The sequence below is a fragment of the Callorhinus ursinus genome, unplaced genomic scaffold (genome assembly GCF_003265705.2).
Source record: "Callorhinus ursinus isolate GAN/ISIS: 27379988/994484 unplaced genomic scaffold, GSC_fseal_2.0 scaffold23, whole genome shotgun sequence".
NCBI lineage: Eukaryota > Metazoa > Chordata > Mammalia > Carnivora > Otariidae > Callorhinus > Callorhinus ursinus.
Genome location: NW_027397085.1, coordinates 12210927 through 12232471, shown reverse-complemented (window position 1 = coordinate 12232471; position 21545 = coordinate 12210927). Strand labels below are relative to the sequence as shown.

Here is a 21545-nt window from a genome sequence, read left to right as displayed (position 1 = left end):
ACGAGTTCTGGTTTCCGTCTCCAGGAGCTGACAAACCCCAAGTGTTCATCTGTCATCACCCAAGTCTGTGAAATGCTGAGGGGTTGTCAATGGGGTCACACCTTTTTTTCTCAGCCTAATGGCATGTTTATTTAAGCAAAGTCCATATTTGGGAACTGTGAGCAAATAAAGAATGTTATAGAATAACAGATAATTTTTAAAACCAAAGACTTCACTCCAGCATAAAGCTAAGTAAACACAACTTTGATGTGTTGAGATGGATGGCAGCCAACTTCGAACAATCCTTCACAGTTCTTACTTGTTTTCCCACACATGATCTCATTTGATCCTTGCAAGCCCCTTGAGGTACATCAATCGTGAATAGCCGTTACCCCCATTTCACAGCTGAGGAAACTGAGTCTCAGGAAAGTTAACATGGTTTTCCTACGATCACAGTTCTAAGTAGCAGTCTATATTTAGAGCTGAGTTTTCTGACTCCAGACCCACTCTCCTCTTTTTATGTCTTGCTGCCTCCAACTGAATATACAAACCATGACACTGGGCACAGACTTTCAAAACAGCAAGCATTTTGCTGTTTTTTAAAAATGCTGGTAGCAGCTGCACAGAACACCAAAATCTGGCAACCTCGACCAAAGACTGGACAGATGCAGGGCCAGAGCATTTCCTAACCAACATCCCTAGTGTGTCCTCTCCAGAACTTGACGTTACTAGTCATAAAGCTTCTTGGTTGATTTGTTCAATTTATGGCATGTAATTATTTGGGGAACTATAAATCCTTGGACATCAAGTAAATACCCATCACCTAGATTCTACAATTAACATTCTATTATACTTGCTTTACCGCATATCACCCTGTCTGTCCGTTCCTTTATCCAACCAGCAACCCATATTATTTTTCTGAAGTTGCAGATATCAGTAAAGTTTACCCCTAAGTACTTTGGCTTGCATATCATTAATTAGAATTCAGTATTTGCTGATGGTTCTTATTTTTTTAAGTCAAATTTGCATATAATCAAATATACAAATCTTAAGTGTACCATCCAATAAGTTTTGCCAAATGTATACACCCATGTAACTCAAACTTCTATCTAGATATAGAATATTACCCCCACCCCAGAAATTTTCTTCTCCTCATGCCCCTTCCCAGATTCCCTCCTCACCACTATTTTAATCTTTATCACTGACAATCAGTTTCATCTCTTCTAGAACTATATATAAATAGGGTCCTACAGTATTTACTCTTTGGTATAAGAATTCTCTCACTCAAGGTCATGTGTTTGAGATTCATTCATGTTGTTTTGTGTATCAAGAGTTTACTCCTTTTAAATGTTGAGCATTACTCTACTGTAAGAATATACTAGTTTCTTTATCCACTTTAATCGGACACCTGGGCTATTTGCAGTTTTTAGGTATTCCAAATAAAACTAAGAACAGTCTTACAGAGACCTTTCTGTGAGTATGTTTTCATTGCTCTTGTTAAATACCTAGAAATGGAATTGCCAGGTCATAAGTAGGTATATGTTTAGTGTCATAAGAAACTTCCCGAACCCTCTTCAAGGTAGTTGTACTGTTTTAACTCCCATCAACAATGTATGAGAGTCTCTGTTGCTCCATATCATCAGCAACATTTGGCGTTTTCAGGCTTTTTAATTTTAGCCATTCTGGTGGGCGTTTAGCATATTACTTTTTGAATTACCAAACAAGAATATCCACCAAGTATATCCAGACTTGCATTATCAAGGGACATCTTGGGCAATATTGTGATTTATATTGTGATTAAGACATTAAACCTTGATTCTCCTCCTTCAGAAGTTGATTGAAAGATTCATTATTTGACAGTTAATTTAAATGATTTTGGCTTCAACCTGAGCTCCAAGTCACTGAATATCATTGAAGTTAATCTTGAGGATGTTTTTCATTAATACTAAGACTTTCAAACGCATCAAAATGATCAGGTGAGCTCCTGACTTATGCTCAATAGAAAAATAAGTAACTAAGCACAACCCAGTCACTAACTTGTAAAATGCCTCTGACTGAATTAAATGGGCACCACCACAGCGGTGACTCTCTTAGACCTAAACTTGTTCTTAATAAGAGTGAATCCATTTAGACGAAGCTTAAGTAATACGTGGTAAAGTCATCTCCCTGTTCAATTGCTTCCAGGTGCTGGAGGAAGTCATAGGCCTAATTCTTTCTTAATGCAAATTCTTCCTCAGGCCTTCTAATTGATCCTTAGAAAGTTTTCAAGCTTTTACACTGATGTTTTCTTGGCTTTTGCTGCATTCTCCCTGCTCTAACTTTATTGCTCATTCGTTATGAAAATAACCTACATGATCTTAATGCTTATCAAAAATGTATCTCAGTCCACTGCTTATAGCATTAGACATATTATAAGTCATCGGACATTCTGACTTTTAAGGAACGTCTAGTGATCAGCAGCAGTAATGCAGCTTAGAGCTGGGAGAAACAAACTGTACAAGTCTTAAAGCTAATGGAACTTGGTCAAGGCACCTCCTGAAACACTAACATGAATGATATGTTAACTTTTCCACTGCTCTTTAACTAACTTCTTTCTTCGTACTTCAATATTCCAAGATATTAAAGGATACTCTGCAAGGATATGTAAGAATTTGTGAACCGGCAACTTTATAATGCAACCTTAGTATCGATTAATTTTTGTCGGGCAGATTATATTTCTGGTGGCACCTATTCAGTTCCTTCCCGTAACATCTAGGAAGGGCAAAATGCTTCCACGGTTTCGAGAATCCCCCTGGTTACAGAGGCGTTAGGGAGATGGCACCTGAGGGAATGTTATGAATTACACATTTTAATCTCTGTCCTGACTTGCCTTTTTCAGGAGCACTAAATACACAGCTTTATCGCTCACTGTCTAGCTGTAAGATAAAAAAAATACACTGGTTCTTATGATATGTTAATATGGTAATCATTTGTTGAAATTACATAAAATGTCACCTATATATGAGTTTGCATATTTTGGGAACTAACCACTAGGCACATATTTTGTACTTCTGAAAATAAGAACATTCCATGGCTTGAAATGATATTACAGTGACTAATTGTCCCACACATCAAATGTGCAGTATATACCACAGATTTATCATAGGTGTCTTTTTTTTTTAATGTGTCTATGTGCCACCAGGGCCAATGTTATACACAGGTGAGAAAAGGCAACTATTTTGGGATGATGTAGCAGCACAGGAAAAACCTGCCTGCCTTAAAATATTTTTCCTCTAGCCTGCCTTAGGGATGAGACACTTACCTTCAGATGTTCCTATCAAAATCAACATATTAGCAGGAAATATACGAACATCACTTTTTATTATATGAACCATTAATGTCCACTATCCCTCCAGAGCCTAGCAGAACCAGGAAGGGATGGAACACAGTCAGAGACATTAGAAAGGCTGAAGATGAGATGAAGTAATGAGACATTGAGTCTGTGCAGTGCAGGGGGGCGGGGAAGAACCCCAGGGAGCAGGAGGGCAGCGGAAGGGTGAAAGGCACCTATGGGAGGAAGCTCTGAAAGAAAATCTGGGACTTCTGTAAAAGAGACACTTGTTTCCAACATTCGCTTAGGGCTGGACCCATGAGACACAAATGAGAAACTAACGGAGAAAGCCAAATTTTGCATGTAAGCTTTTTTGAGGCACTTTGTTCTGACATAGGAAAGACAGTAACTTTGCAGGCATCGATAGTACTGAGGCAAAAAATGGTGCATTTTCCTGTTACATAAGCCAGATAGTTAGATAAATTCTGGTTCATCTACTAAATAAATATGGAAAATGAAGATTGATTATCATTGTAAAGTGCTGTGTAAATGTAAATTCTTTATACTGTGAGTCCAGAGCTTAAATAAAAATCAAGTCATCATTCTTTTCTGATAATTGCCCCTCACATTTTGCCAGCGACCACTTTATAAAGGAATCAAATCCAAATGCTGCATTATTTAATCAGATTTCATTGCATTCTAAATGAACAGGGACAGAAGTAAAGATAACACATTAGGACATGTGACAGAGCTCACTTGTAGGCCACTTCCATTTCTAATGTATCTCCAAATTTTATCCCTTTTATGTAGTTTGCTTTATTTAACACGTGCTATTTTAATGGCATATGAAGAGTTTTAATGACAACTAACTATTCCCTTAATAAAAATAAAAATGATCACTCCATGTTTTATCATATTCCCATTTATACATTTTTTTAAAGATTTTATTTATTTATTTGAGAGAGACAGAAAGAGCATGAACGTGGGGCAGGGGGAGGAGGAGGAGGTTGAAGACAGGGAGAAGCAGATTCCCCACTAAGAAGGGAGCCCAATGCAAGGCTCAATCCCAGGACCCCCAGATCATGACCTGAGCTGAAGGTGGATGCTTAACTGACTGAGCCACCCAGGCGCCCCCCATTTACACATTTTATCATAGTCAATACAGAAAGGCTCAAGGACTTCCGAATAAATTTTAGAGCATAAGTTCAGTAATTAATTAGCTTTAGATTGTTAAGCATACTTATTAGAATTATATTACTTTTCTTTTTCATAAAATTTTTATGTTTTCATTAAAATCTGTTGGCCTTTTATAAATTAACCATAGCAAACAATAAAGGAATATCCTTCAGACTGAGACAAAAGACCTTGATCAAAACAACTGATATCTTGGCTCTCTAATCATATTATTCCAGGGCCTTAATATTAAAAAGCTCTCATAATTGGTAATTGAATAGCTCTTCCTTAGATTCTCTAAAAATAAGTGTTTTTAATCTCTTCTTGTATGCTAGGAGAGTCTTATGACTTACATGTATTTTGGAAATTTGTTTCAACACTTAAAAGGAAAATGTCTGATACTTTCAATTACTTAAAACATTTATGATTTTAAGCTCCCAGCAGAAATCTGCTGCTGAAGGGAGAAAAAAAAATTAAGAGCTGTTAGTCAGAAAGACGCTTATGTAAGAACTGTGACATTGGTCATTGCTATGAAAGCAGGAAGTCCTATATTTTAGAGTCAAGGCTTAAAGGGATCTTTATCGAGCATTCCGCCCCCCCCCCCCCCCCCCCCCCCGGAGCTGAGACAAATGGCTGAGGAGTGAAATCTTGAGAAATGCTCACGGCTTTTCGCCTTCATTCTGTTGCAGCCCGGAAGACGGTGAGATCCATCCAGAAATCTGTCGGCTTTATATCCAGCTGCAGTGCTGCTTGGAAATGTACACAACAGAGATGCTCAAATCCATATGTCTGCTGGGGTCTCTTCAGTTTCACCGAAAAGGTATCTGCCTTTAGCGTACCGCCATAAACACTGATGTTAAACAAAAGTTTACCTTTTCCAAAGGCCTCTAAGCACCCTACCTACACACAATTGGAATGGATGTAAATGTTCAGGAAATATTTGATACAAATTAATAAAAGAAGTCTATACCAGTAGTAAGTGCTGAAGAACACCGATCATCTTGAACAGAAACTGTGGGAGAAACTGTTCTCAAATGTATTATTTTACCACTTGTGAACATGGCTTTGGTTACAATCAGCACAGAGAGAAAAAAAAAATTTATATATATATATATACATAAAACAATCTTACTAGGGGTAAATGCCATCCAAGACCGCTGCTCTTTCCCTAACTGAATTTGGCTGCAAGAAGACAAATTACATATTACATCTCAAAGATTTAAAAATAGGGGGAACTCAACCAACAATAGGGAGGCATAGGAGTAACATAAAAATCTCATTCCTTGACTCAAACTATAAAGGAACATATTGGCTCAAATGGCTGAACCGTCCAGAGATGGCAGGGAATTTAGCGTGGTTTTGTCAGTCTTTTAACTCACCCACTGAATGATACTCTGCCTTCTCCTGGGTGTTGGCTTTCCCCCACATTAGCAAACTGATTCTCACAGTTCCAGTCATCATATCTACATACTAAAAGGTCCATAAAGAGAAGTTCTCCCCACCGGAGATGAGAAAATGTCCTGACCTTCATTCTGATTGGACCACGTTGGATCTTGGGTCTATACTTGAACCAATCACTCTAGCCAGAGGGATGGAATTATACCGATTGATTTAGGCAATCAAAGTCCATTCCTGGAGCTGAGAGAGGAGTCCTCCCTACCCAACCAGTGCCCATTACATGATGGGAGCAGGTGGACTAGAACAGATGCTGGGGAGGAAACCAAAAGTTTCTGTTAGTGGAGGATTCAAGCTATATTTTCTTTACTCATTTATTGCAGAGTAATTTATTGGAAAGCTCCTGAATGCAAATACTTGTTGCTTGAGCTCAGAAGAATAAGATGATGTGTAGAAGGTAATCCTTGTCTGTGATTTAAATCCCGAGAGAGTAAGTCCTATAATATTCAGGGAAAATCTTATAGAAAGGGTGGAGCTAGGTTATGAAGATAAAGTTCAAGTAGGGAAGGAAAAAGAAGGACCTTGCAAGGGAAGAAGCAGTAAAAGTAGAAATTTGAAATCATATGAGCATGGAATTTGGGGGGGAACTAAATGGCATGACAAAGTTCTTGTAAAAAATCAAATCTTGTGTATTCATGGATATATGCACAAGGCAGAACTAAAAATAGGATTATGCTACACTGCTCCAGAGTGAGGAGAATATTTTCTGGAAACATAAGTATTTCTTTTTCCTTCTAATGGCAGAACTTTCAACAGTTTCCTTCTTTACTTCTGTTATTACTGCAAGTGAACATGTTTGGAGAGATGAGCTCCTAGACACTCCTGATGCCTGATCAGAAAATTGAATATTCACATACACTGATGCCATTCCAACAAGTTGTCCCTGGCCCAATGTCTTCACTTATCCTGTCTGCTCTCAATGTCTGTCTCGCGCGCGCGCTCGCGCACACACACACACACACACACACATTCTCACATAAACTCACATACAGAGTAGTATTTTCACTCTTTTTAATCATGGTTGAACAGAACAAAATAGTTTTTTTCTGAGGGCTGCACTGGCTACTCTTACAGTATTTTATTTCATGGCTGTGTTGCCACTGGAATCGCCCTCATTGATGACATGTCCGTAACACCCACTGTCTCCACCTCCACTCTCACTCTAACTCCTCGGGGTACCACCTGCTCTCCTGCCATCCACTCCTACTCTGTCTTTCCATGATTGACTTTTGAAAGATGGCCTCTTTTCTGCTAGCTCTCTATTTAGGAGTAAAATGTAGGGGCGCCAGAATGGCTCATATGGTTGAGCTTCTGACTTGATTTCAACTCAGGTCATGATCTCAGGGTCATAAGCTCAGGATGCTGGGATCAAGCCCCTCAAGGAACCCCACTCAGCACAGAGTCTGCTTGTCCCCTCTCCGCCCCCCCTCTGTTCCTCCTCTCCCCCTATCCCCACACTCCCCCTGCCCAGGTTTATTCCTTATTGTATTTGGTCTTGAGCACACAAGTAAAAAAACAGCTCTTTTTTTAACTGATCAGCTCATTTGGTCTTCACAGCCTCCTGTCCTCACTGTCAGTCTCTGATCTGCTTCCTTCCCTGCCTCTTCTTTTAAAAATAATTCCCCCCTTCTCTCTACTCTAGCACCCAGCCTTCTATGTACAACTCTAAAAAGAATCTGCCTGATAACGTCTTTGATTGCTCCCACATGTATGATTAAGCTCCGCTTGGACATCTATTTTATTCTTCTAAAATCAGTATTACTTAAAGTGCAAATCCTTAGAAAATCTGCTTCAAAATTACCCAGGATGCTGAATAAACATGCAGGCTCATGGATCCTGCCCAGGACCTACTGAATCAGAATCTCTGGGGGCACTCCAGGTGACTCTGAAATGCAGTGAGGATTGAAAGCTGTTGGTCTACCTTCGAAATGAAAGGAAATCTCCCCACCACATGAATACAAATTAAAAAGTCCAATTCCTCACCTTGCCATTCTCTAGTCACCTAAGTATATGCTTTCAACTTCGTTCTCAGGTTTTTCTTCTTTATCACCCAAGGTGATGAAAAGCAAACACCAAAGTAGTAGGGAGAGCTGTGTGTGATAGCTCACGCTTTCTCCGCCAGCCCTTCACATGACCTTGAAATCTAGCTGTGCTTCCCAAAAGCCGGCCTCTGGCCTCTAACAAGGGATGCTTGTTAGAAATGCAAATTACTGGCCCCACCCTAGACCTACTGAATCAGAAACTCCCCTCAATTTACTTTTTTGCTGCTTGACAAAACTTAAAAGAACAATTCATGGAGACATTTCTTCACCTGAATACATTTATAACCTTCTCTAATCACCATCTATAATCAGCAAACCATACTCTTCTACTCTTTTCAAGTATGTATACACCATCTACCCCTGGCAAGCCTCCTGTGTTTCCAGAAAACCCCTCCAAGAGCTGACTGTCTTACAGATTGTTACCTCTGAGAACCTGTAGAGGTAAGGCAGTGAGGAGAAGGACATTTTCTTATTAGTGAGACATCTTCAAGCTAGATGTAAAGAAAATAGTCTTATTTAAAGTTTAAAAACAACATTGAAAATGGAAATAAGTCACTAAAAGTAGGCCCCAAGGAAAATGTCATTAAACCAGAGAAAATAAGGTACTAGAAAACATGTATGAAAATACACACTGGACAAATACCCTGAAAATTTCTGGAATGTCAAATAAAATACGAGCTCTTGGGAGAGGGGTGGTTCCATTAAAGAAATCATTTTTAATTTTTCTGGTCCCATTTTTGTATTACACTTCTCTATTTCTTTATTCTCTCCATTAATTTCCTCATTACACCTAAGAGATTAATGCTATAATTATTGATTCCAACTCCTGGCTTTGTTCTCTAGTTTATATTCCCACCATTAGGACAGCATAGAAAATGTCAGCTGATATCACTAGTTTTTGTGTTTTCTTTCTTTGGTATCATCGGAAACTGGAGAGTAACCTGTGTCCAGAAGGCTCCAGCTGATACACAATAAGTATATTACATCTGCTGCTAGCAATCTGGAAGGCCCTGACTAAAAAGAATGGAAACACTTGACTCCAATGACCATGGACTGCCAGAAATGACTGGAAAAAATATGTCCAGGGGAGCCTGGCTGGCTCGGTCGGTAGAGCATGTGAGTCTAGATCTCAGGGTTGTAAGTCCAAGCCCTACTTTAGATATAGAGATTACTTAAAAATAAAATCTTTATAAAAAAAAAAAAGGAGGAAATATATCCATAGACCACAGCACAAGAGTGTTTAAGAGTTGGGCAAATTAAGAGATATAACATGCATCTTATCCTAGAAACGTACAGTCGCTATGCAGATTAGTAGACACAGGGGAATCAGCAAGCCTAAGCAGTCTTACTGCATGAGAACAAGAAATGGGAAAAGGGTGGAAAGAAGGCTCTGCCAGTGGGACTTACTAAGAAATGGAGTCAGGATGTGTGATTAAGGAAAAATATATAAAGCCTTTATTTTTTTTTATTTAAGATTTTATTTAGAGAGAGAGGGCATGAGTGGGGAAGAGGGACAAAGGGAGAGGGAGAAGCAGACTCCCCACTGAACAAGGAGCCCAATGCAGGGCTTGATCCCAGGACCCCAAGATCATGACCTGAGCCGAAGGCAGACGCTTCACCAACGGAGCCCCCCGGGTGCCCCATAAAGCTTTTAAATGAGCAATGGAGTGGAACCTGAAGTTTAGGTGATTCCCAACTTCAGGCGAGGTGGTAGAGGTGGCAGCAGGAAGCAGTCCCCTTCTACCAGATATACACAAATCTGTTTACCAAGTTTTAAGATGCGGGATAACGTATTCTTTATCCAAACACAGTGGTATCTCTGGTGTGGCCTCCAGCTAGGGGAGTGGCCTGTCTAGAAGATGTCACTAAGTCCCTTTATTGAGGAAATCAATAGTCCTCAGAGTCTCAGGAATAGTGACTCCCTTTCTAGTCTGTGACACTCTCAGTATCTTTCTGCTTAGAATTTCTTTCTGGTATGGTTCTTCTAATGTATGATAAAAAATGGTGTTTGGATAACTTTTAGGTTAGCTAATTTCTTCTCACTCTGTGTGCGTGTTACAGGCTAGCCATTCCTCTCTACTTCACTATTGGTTTTCCATCAGGGAAAAAGGAAGGAATTGTAACACAGTCATCCAGTCTGGCCAATTTTGTTTTTGGTTGAGATTAGATACTGAAGCCAAAGTGTTTCACATTTATGTGGACTTCTAATTTATTTTCAGTTCTAGTTACCTCATGGCTAACACCAAAGTCCAGCAAGTACTATATATCACATTTAGTTTTACCATTGAGTAGGCATGAGCTTACCCTTTGGAGAAAAAGGGCACACACAGTCGCTGCAAGAGCAAGGAGTATGGATTCTTTCTGGGAAAAATAAGGCTCAAATCATTTTAAAGCTCCTTCAGTGAGCTTGAATTTAGTACTGATGATTGCTTTCCTCTCCCAATTAAGCCAATTATAAGTATCCTTAGTCCTTAACAGTATCTTCAGTGGAGCTTCATGCTCTTTCTATGCACCATGCTTCAGCATTTTTGCTGTCTCATTAAGTCTCATTGGTACAGTCTACTTGGAAATCTTTTATAATTTACAAGATCATGCTACTGCCAAAAAGAAGGAAGAGGAGGAGGGAGTGGTGGAGGAGAAGAAGAAGAAAAACAGCAATAAAATGCTTTTCTTCTTTCATGGCCAACAAAATTAAAGTCAATTACAGTAATGTGAGGTAAAATCCAGATTTAATAAAGGCATTGGGTTGTACCACGTAGCATGTGGTTCTGAAGAATTGTTTGTTTCAAGAAGATGACAGATGGGAATAATTTTAGTCATTTTGTAGCTTCATATTCTAACACTTAAAGTTATAGATGGGACCACTGCTAGACAGAGTGTAATTTCTATGTTTATAGTGCAAAATAGTTGCTCTCTCTCCTTCACACTTAGGTAGGCAATCTTTTTCCATAAGTGAGTTCATGTATCGCATTGACCATCAGTGCCTGTTGCCTGCCTCCCGAGGAAATGAGATTGCAGGTCTCATTCCCTCTGTTGGCGGAAAGTGGAGCCAGATTTCTAAAGGAATCAAATGACCCTGCTATTTTGACCATGGCTTTCCTCTCTCTCATTCTCTCCCTACTCAATCCATTTTGGCAACGTAGCCATTCTCAAAGGAGCAGAGACCATAGAACACTCCAATGCAGCTCCCCTTCACATGTGAACTTGAGCTTTCCATCTGTGTTTTTGTCTCACCTTGCCCTGTCAGTGGCCCTCTCTGACTCTGCTCCACCTCTTGGCCCCAGCTTACAGCAAAACTGTCCCCAAGTCCTCAGAGGGTATTGTAATCACAAAGGGAAAGAACAGAGGAATGTTAAAAGTTGAAAAATCTTAATTCAAACTCTAGTGGAAGCTGAGAGCTCAAGATGCTATAATGAGAAATTAATGAACTACTATCCAGCAAAATACAGGATGCACTCAAAGACAAAAAATAGAATATGAGCAATAAAGACTCCAAAGTATTCAAGCCTCCTATTAGGAAATGTAAAGGAAATAACCCACACCAATAAAAGAAACAAGCAACATAAAAACAGAATACAGCCACAAATAAAGGCTTTATTTTCCAAAGTAATGAGGCAATTGATACTAAAATAGAATAGCAGGTTAGAAGAAATGAAGCAGAATGAATCTTAAAACAGACTATGATTCAAATTCTGAGTGGAAACATGTATTCATTCTCTGAACAAAAATTTAATGAGCAGCTATCATATCTAAGCTGCTGTTCTAGGTACTAGGGGACTTTAATGATCAAGGCTGAAGAGATCCCTGTTATTTTGGAGTATATAATCTAATGCAGAGAAATAGAAAAGAAAGAAAGAAAAGAAAGAAAGAAAAGAAAGAAAGAAAAGAAAAGAAAGAAAGAAAAGAAAGAAAGAAAGAAAGAAAGAAAGAAAGAAAGAAAGAAAGAAAGAAAGAAAGAAAGAAAAGGAAGAAAGAAAGAAAAGAAAGGAAAAAAAATCCAAATGCTCTAAAAATCCCAAATACTAATAAGTGCAATGTCAGTAATGTCGCAATTAAAACAGAATGGGTGAAATCCTAGAAAGTGACTGGGTGGCTAACCCAAAAGGGATGGTCAAAGCTCTGTGAAGAGATACCATTTAATCTAAGATTTGAATGACAAGAAGGGAACAACCTCATAAACTCTGGTGTCTGATGCAAAGAATGCAAGACTAGAACAAACTTGGACTGTTTGAAGAATATAAACATAACCACCTTCTGGAATCTACAACTAGAGTCATCTAGTACCATCTATTACTCTCTCTGCGTGTCTTCATATGCCAAACAGTTGAGTAGGGCACCATATTGACCACATTTTGTCAAAGTAGATGTCAGCTGAGGACTTAGGATGACAGCAGTAACAATAGCTTCCACTCACTGTGTACTTTCTACAGCCAGGTGATTCATACCCGCTACCTCATTTTATCCTCAACTGTTATTTCCCCCAAAACTGAAAGAGAGAACTTGCCCAAGGTCACATAGCACATGAATCCCACGGCAGAGTTCTGACTCTCCCACCACACCAGACCATTTCCCATTAAGCTACATTGGAAAAGGGCAAGAGAACATACAAAATGGAGAAAGAAAAAATAGTTGTGTGATTAGTTGAATTTTTTCCACAGATTTGACTTATTTAATCATTAGTGTACAATATTTCAAAATACCATGTTTAATGGCTAAAATCCATTATGTATTTAATTTCTTACCAAAATAACACTAAGTCAGAGAGTTAGTTCTAAGATGAGAGGGAAAGTTAACTCCATAGATCATTTAATGATTTATAAAATATTTTACTTTGGGTGAAGAATTCTGACAAAGAAATGATTATATTTAGTAAAATAAAATAAAATAAAACATAGCATTTGTGTGATCCAAAGGCAACATGATTCAGCCATGATACCCATTATAGGAAAGTTGGAATTAATTAATTATACAGTAAATATATCTTGTACATTGTTTTGCTCTACTTTAGCGGGGGGCCGGATATTGAGCAGGAAAAGCCTCATAGAGACCTCCTCCAAATGCATCTCCTTATCTGCTCTTGTCCTGTGCTACAGGGTAGGGGGAGGGGGTGCCTTGTGCTTCTGCTTTCTCACATGGCTACGTGGAGCCACCAAGATGGCTGACACTCTGGGGGGCAGTGCTAGGACTACAGTACTGTAAGGAGCACAGAGAAGGACTGTGGGGGAAGGAGGAGAGTTCTGTATCTCTTCTGAATTGGAAAATGTTTATTTTCCAGTACATGGGTAAGAAAGGGGATCTGCTGATGATAACATTTTTATTTTCCACTATGTGTTTTATGGCACTCTGAGTATCTTCCTACCATGGTGTAGAAAAGCCTTTGAAACTACTTTTTAATACAGGTAAGCAACTAGCTAAATTAATATAACTTATTTCTATGTAAATTGCACGCTTTTTAGAAGCACAGGAGTAAAGGTGGATTACCTCACAAACAGCCTCCATTTCCTCCATTTTTTTCACAGTGCATCTCCCAGTTATGGAAATGCTTGAAAGTGAGAAGAACTATCTAGATAAGGTTCCATACATGCATCTCATTTACACCGTGTTCATCTTGCTCACCATCGGGATGAAACTGTTGTGAAAGCCTTCCCTGAGCATAGCAGATACTCCATGTCAGGAGTACAAAGAACATGGGAAATTTGTCCCTATCATCAAGGAAATGATAGTGCAGTGGTATAATATTAGCTCAGAGAAGATTGGTTTGGTTTGTTTTGATTCCTGGGGAAATTTATGCAAATATTGACATTGCTAGACACCAGAGGTCAAACTCAGGGCCTCCAAAGAGACACTGTCTAGAACAGTGCTTCCCAGTGTCACTGGTGGACTGAAGATGGGCAGGAAAGCAAGAAGGAATGGAAGGGAGAAATGGAAAAGGAATTGAGGAAAATATGGACAGAGAAGAAAAAGGGTGGGAGAAATAAGAAATCAGGAGAATGAAAGTCAAAGTTGAGTGTGATCAAGAAATTCCCACTGTAAATAAAGGACCCCAGCCCCATCTGCCAGGGCCAGTGCCTAGGATTTTTGAGGTGGAGGGTGCTCTATGGAACTCTTGAGGCTGCCCCCACAATCAGATGTGTTTTTATTTCTCCCAAACAACTGACCATTTCTCACGAATATAAGAATAACCAGCTTTTCAAACTGGTATGTGCTTCATGGGTGGTTTCCCTTAACTTTTCCTCAAACATGCCTATTATATTATCCATAAACAAGCTAAAAATACATGGAAATCCCAACGGAGCTGAAGGCAAAAAGCTTTGCAAGGCCCTGAGGAAAGTGGCCAACTTTTTGATGTCCTAGTTCTTAACAGTGATGAAGCCAGCTTAGTATGATTTCAAGGTACCCTACGGACTCTCTCCCCTACCTCCGTCCCCTCCTTGAGCAAATATTTGTTCACTGAGGCCTGAAATTGATCTTTCAGGGGCCAGCATTTTTCATTTCATAATCAGAAATTATTTTAAATGCATATTCACTCTCTTGGGTAAAGTAAAACATTGAAGTTACCATTTGCAAGCTGGTTGGTCCCTTTCCTGAGAGCAGGGCAGAGAGCCCACCTGATGTTAGAGAACTGGTACTCCACTCTGAGGACACCTGGTCAAAGCAGGGAAGCTACGGATAAAGAACTCCAGTTGGCCACTGTCCAGGGTTGTGGAGCACTCCTCTGCTGACTCGTTAATGTAGCGCAGAAGAATATGTATGAACTGACCCTAATTTTTCCAGCCTCCTCTTTCACTAGCAACCCCCACCTCACCAGCCCCCCCATACCTTACTGTGCCACTCTCCAGGCATTCTGAACTAGTTGTAGGTACCGGAACTTGCATTTTCTTTTCAGTTGCTCCTTTTACCTGGAACATATTACCCATTTCACATCCATCCCTTTCATCTGGCCTAGTTTCTGGGTCAGAACTGAGATGGGACATCCTAAAGGTAGCTTTTTGTGGTCCTCCAATGCTGGGCTGATACACACTCAGTATGTCCCCCACACATCTCCATGGCACAGATTTTAACACCTTTTACATGGAGGGGTAGTTACCTGGTTTCTTGTCTGTTGTCTTCTCTAGATTTGATCTCCTTGAGTGTGTTCACCTCTGTATCCTCAGAATTTAGCATAGTGCCTAGAGCAGAGTTTCAATTAATAACTACTGAATGAATGAATGAACAGCTTTCATTCTGCATCTGTCATCAAAAGAGGAGTGTAATTGGTGGAAAAGCTTGTCCAGAGATGTGAGACTGAACTCATTCCTATATTTCCCCTTGTACTGAAAATCCACTGAAATAACAGAAGAAGATATAATGAAAAAAAATCCATATTATTTCTTAGATTTGTCAGGGTAGAATAACGACTGCATGAAACAACACCAAATCTTGACAGATTAGAACAATAAGAGTTCATTATTTATCCACATCATAGTCCAATGCCAGAGCTGGGATGGCTGGGCAGTGTTGCTCTTTCCATTATCCACATCCATTCAAAGGTCAGAAGGAGAAAAGAAAGCAAGTGGAACCACATGGGAAGATTTTTAGGAGCCAATTTGGAAGAGGCATACATCACTCCTACTTACAATCCATTGGCCATAGCTCTGTCACGTGGTCCCTCCTAATTGTAGGAGGAAAAGAAAACAGAGATCGGCTGAAGAGTATAGTCTTCTATACCCCTGAAAAACAAGGAAGGATGCCCTCCACAAACCAGAAATTTTGGAGAATTTCGCAAAGCTCCAAAGCTATTGGGAATGGATTGGTGGATATAAATGAACAGGAGAAACCATAGCTGATAAGACACTCAAAAAGAAACAAAAGAAATTCAAGCAGGAGAAAATCACTGCAAAAATAAAATCAATTCCAGAAATACTTTGAAGTTGGAATCAACAAATGCAAATCACAGGAAGGATTTCTGGAACTGTTGTCAGGGAAATTAGGTTTGAAATTGCATTCAGAAAAAGCTGGGCCGCCCCACACTGAGCAATAGAGACCATCACTGCTCCTCGCCCCAGGAGGACATCTGGTGTGACTGTCAGGACGGGGCAGCAGAGCAGAGTGTGAAATAACTGTGCGCCTCCATAAAGACAGCAGTAGAAGAAAAAGAAAGTGAGCACATTACTCCAGTGTTTTGCCCAGGCTAAATTGCTCAGTATATCTCGCTGTGGTAAGAGTTTTAAACAGGAAACTCTGAGTAGACAGGGGGCCCCCAAAACAGGCCAAGTGCCCAGGTAACTTATCACTGGAGATGAGAAACACCCAGAAGACAAGCTTGAAACACACATTTTGCAGCCACACATCCTGTCCCTTCTCCTCAATAACCAGAAGGAAGACACTATAATCAGAATGATAGGCAAACGGAGATCCTCATAAATAAATCTGGATGGACATCCAGGGATGTCAAATTTTAAAAAAATAATGAAAAAGCCAACACACCAGAAGGGGGATGCCAAATGCAACAAACAACTAATTCTTGAAGAACAAATTTTAAAGTGGGAACAGATGAAGAATTTAAAATATATGTAGTTGATATTCTCAGAGAGATTTATGAGTTTACCATACCCATAAAACAATAATAGTCTGTAACAAAAAGGAAGCAGCCAGATTTGTTGGGGATAAAAATGTTATCAATCAAATAAAAACTAAATAGATGGGTTAATTGGTATTGGGAGCCAACCCTCCAGTCTCTTGCATTTCTGTACATCTTGCACAGTGAGGCATTAACTGCCCTTTGTTTTATACTATCTTTTCAAGGATATTTACTTAGTAAATGCCTTGGAAAATAGAGATAGTGTCTCTCTCCAGAGCAGGGCATACTGACTATTCAGTATAATGAAAATGTTTCCCTCTGGGGCAAAGGGCAGACAGGCTTATAGAAGACAGGATCCCTAAGCTCAGGGTTCCTCTCCTGTCACATGGCCCCACGTTCCACAGGTAGTGATCTGGCCCTTTCTGTGTCTCCCTGTGAGAATTAGGACTCAAGAAACCAACACAAATGCCTATAGTCTGGCCACTGCTATTCAGTGAGTAATGAACTGTTTTTGTCTCTGACTTAGAAGTCTCAAGTCTTCTTCCATGACCCATGAGACTGTGGCAGGCTAACTCACAGGTAGAGTAAAATCTCAGACCCTTCACAGTTCTTAACAATTATTATAATGAATATGCTGAGACCCTAAAATAGTGAACTATAAAATCAAGTCAAGGTATTCTCCCAGAATTCAAACCCCAAAATAAATGTGGAGTGTGGGGAATAGTTAAGAAACATATACGATGGGGGACGCCTGGGTGGCTCAGTCATTGGGCGTCTGTCTTCGGCTAGGTCATGATCCTGGGGTCCTGGGATTGAGTCCCGTGTCTGGCTCCTTGCTCAGCAGGGAGCTTACTTCTCCCTCTGCCTGCCACTCCCCCTGCTTGTGCTCTCTCTCTCTCTAGCAAATAAATAAATAATAAAATCTAAAAAAAAAAAAAAGAAAAGAAACATATAGGATGGTTCCGAGACTCCAATAAGAAAGAGGAATTCTGAAAAGAATGGAGAGAACAGAGAGGTAGATAACCAAGAAAAATAGAAAAACTTTTCCCAAACCTAAAAGAAAGAAATACTTAAATTGAAAATGCCGTAACATCTCAATGAATCACTCCATAGAGTAGTTAGTAACCACTAAGGGAAAAGGGTACATCTATAATGGTGGATCCCTTTTTCCCATTGGAATGAAAGCTTTTGGCAGAAACCAAGCAATCAGTAATACTTAACTAACAATAATGGGACAAAGTGACTTATGAGCTTTCTGATGCACTGCACTAAGAAAGATGCAATATCACTTCTATAATATGCTTGCCGAAAAATGTTTACGCCGAACCTACGCACGCAGAAACAAGAAGACGGATCCAAACTGAAAGACTCTCTATAAAACAACTGGCCTGAACTCTTCATTCAAAAATATTAATGACGTGAAAGACAAAAAGACAAGGGTGCTGTTCTACATAAAAGGAGAATAAAGAAAAAGGACAACCAAATGCAGTGCACAGTCCTTAACCGGAGCCTTCAATTAAAAAAAAAGGCTGGAAAGGGCGCCTGGGTGGCTCAGTTGGTTAAGCAACTGCCTTGGGCTCAGGTCATGATCCCGGGGTCCTGGGATCGAGTCCCACATCGGGCTCCTGGCTCAGCGGGGAGCCTGCTTCTCCCTCTGACCTTCTCCCCTCTCATACTGTTTTTCTCTCTCTCTCTCTCAAATAAATAAATAAAATCTTTTAAAAAAAAAAAGGCTGGAAAAAACATATTGAAACAATTGGGGAAATGTGAATATAATCTATATATTAAATAATAGTATTGTATCAAACTGTATTGAATCATATTTAATCCAAGTTAAATATTTTTTTTGGTGTGATCATTATTTTGAGCTTACAGAGGAAAACATACTTGTTCTTTAGGAGATACATGCTGGAGTATTTAGAATAAAGTGCCATTAATGACTGCAAATTACTCTTAAATGGGTCATTAAAATTATATTTAAATATATAGTTTTATATATAAAAATTATATAATACATATAATCTATATATATAAAACCTATATACATATACATACATATAGAGAGATACAGAGAGAGAAATAAAAGAAAATATAGCTAAATGTTAACAGTTGGTAAAACAAGAATATCTGGGTGTCCACGGTATTACTGCAAGTTTACAGTAGGTTTGCAAATTCTCAAAATAAAAAAAAGGGAGATGAGAGATTGCAAATGCCAACAAAGATTAACACAAAGAGAAGCTACACTTACACTATTTAGGAGCCATCTCAATAATTAAGAATTTAAAGGTAATACCCTAAAAATTTTTCAGAGAGCCGTAAACAGGCTACATACAAATCACTCTGGATATGGGCATTAAGATAAGGACATAGTATCTTCCAAGTTTGAGAGAAACTTACTTTGAAGATAGATTTCTACATCCAGCCAATTAAAATTTAAGCGTGAGCACAAAGAGAGAGAAAGAGAGAAGAAAAAAGTATTTTCGGTTACTTCAAGAGTAAAAAATTTTGCATTCCACAGATATGCTCTGAAATAATTAGTCGAGGATATGCTGCAACAAAATGAAAACTGAATCCAAGAAAGCTAAAGATGTGGAACTCAAGAGATGGTATACAAAGAAATCAGGAGCCATGAATACACAGCATTAGAGATATGAAAGAGTTACAAGAAAAAAGCATATTCAAATTTATATACTATTAAAAATATATTTAATTTGTTAACAAATACATAAGCAAGATAATTTCTAAGAGATGAGTACCATGAAGGCAAATAAACAGACTCTGTACTGGGAAGGGATGAGCCACATAAAGTCATTGCTCTGAGTTCATGAAAGCAATTATTATCTACGTGCAGAGAGAACTTGACCCCACAAATACTCTGGAATTGAAAACCCCTTAAATTCATACTGATCCCTTCTGTCTTTTTAAGATGTTTCAGCCAGAGAAGATACAATATGATCAAAATTCTGCAGAGATTGTGAGAGCTGATAGCACTACACTGCAAGCCCAGCATCCAAGGTTTTTATTTTTGTTCATCTATATTAGCAGAGTTAGAACTAGTCACTGAGAAATGAGGAGAAGGAGGAGATGACTTGGCATTACAAGCTCACAGGTGTGTTTCGGGAATATATGAACAGTTATTTTACTTTGAAAAGGTTATAGAATGATCTTTGTCTTATATAAGTATTATGGAAGTATTACGGGCAGTAAGTATAAACACACTGACTGTGGATTGGATTTTATTTATGCCTTTTCGTGTAAAAAGCATATATATATATATATATATATATATATATATATATATACACACACACACACACACACAAATATGAGGGAGGTAGAGAGAGGACTCCGAGAAACAGTGTGTCCTCCCCTGTCCTCATCTGAATGAAAGCTCTGACCACAGGACAGAGGCTACGATGGCCCCAAGCCAAGCAAAGCCCATAAGTGTATCTTCTTCCTTTCCCCTTTGCTGCCCAAACCATACTGTGTTCCCCAAGGCATTTCTACTCCACAGGAGGACCACGGGAACCATGTGTGCTTTCAGATGGCCCAATCCTTCAGAGTTCTGAGCAGCAGAGGACCGGGTTTAAGGAGCCCCCCACCCCCACCACCCCCGCCTTTTGCTTCTCTCTCAGATCTTAGCCACCCCTGTGGAACTGCATCCTAAGGCGACCCTGCTCAGCAGGGATGGCAGATGGACTGTATTTGTTGCACTCTCCCAGGAAGCGTGATGCAATTGCTTTTAAGAGGTCAGTGCCCTCCAACTGTGAAATGGTAATATTATAAATTATGTGCTTAATTAAATTTCACCCCAACAGTATACCATAAAATTGGAAAAGCAATTCCATCACTCAGGATCAATGAGCATAAAGTACACACAAAAGGATCAAAAGTTCTCATCAGTAAACTTATGTTTGTGCTTTGGCTGAAAATTCAGAGGTCCATTTCTACTATAGGTTGATGAATGGCGTACAGTTAATAACCACTTAATTGCTTGTCTCTTTTTCCTCGTGTTGCTGCCATATAGGTTAGAAATGACAGGGTTGAGATTTTTGCTAGTCTCCTTCAGTCAGGAATCCAAGGAAAAATCTTCCTATTAGACTTTACCATCCTGTTCACAAGTGTCTTTGTTTAATTTTTCTGTTTATATTGAGTTTTTTTCAAGATTTTATTAATTTATTTGAGAGAAGAGAGAGAGCACGAGTGGCTGGGAAGAGTAGAGGGAGAGGGAGAGGGAGCAGCCCATCCGCCACCGAGCGGGGAGCCCAATGCGGGGCTCGATCCCAGGACTCTGAGATCATGACCTGTGCCAAAGGCAGATGCTTGACCAACTGAGACATGCAGCCACCCCTATATTGTTTTTTTTTTTTAACCATGCAAAACACACATCAGGATTAGGGAAACTGAGCTAAGAGGTAACCTGGTGTAGCTGCTATCTCATGAATATTCAATGATAAGGGCTATCACAAATTCTTAACAACTCCTCTATAGGTGCAGCTACGTACTACAAATAACACTGAATAAAAGAGTAAAAGAAACAATCTAGCATCAAACCCAGTACCTGATAGTTGGCTAACACCCAGGAAATGTTTGTAAGTGAATAAATGAATCAAAGAGTGAATGAACAACTGATAAAACTCAGTTCTCCGGCTTCAGAAGCCATTCCCATGATACCAGGACACACCCTTGCAAATGACAATGTTCAAGGCCAAATAAAAGATTAAAAAAAAAAAAGATTTTATTTATTTATTTGACAGAGAGAGACCCAGCAAGAGAGGGAACACAAGCAGGGGGAGTGGGAGAGGGAGAAGCAGGCTTCCTGCAGAGCAGGGAGCCTGATGTGGGGCTCAATCCCAGGACCCTGGGACCATGACCTGAGCCGAAGGCAGACGCTTAACGACTGAGCCACCCAGGTGCCCCCAAATCAAAGATGTTAACAGACGATACCTGGGCCATAGTCTATAACTCCCATTTAATTTCATATGAATTTATTACGGAACCAATTTGGAGATTTGTTTCTGGAAAG

At 39.4% G+C, this 21545-nt stretch overlaps 1 protein-coding gene across 1 annotated transcript in view; it reads left to right on the top strand.

The window, feature by feature from the left end:
• The window catches only part of RGS7BP (regulator of G protein signaling 7 binding protein), a 102620-nt gene that overhangs the window by 53745 nt on the left and 27330 nt on the right, over positions 1–21545 (top strand). The window contains exon 3 of the mRNA XM_025892422.2: positions 5152–5282. Within this exon, the coding sequence (XP_025748207.1) occupies positions 5152–5282 (131 nt within the window). The remainder of the gene's footprint in view (positions 1–5151; positions 5283–21545) is intronic.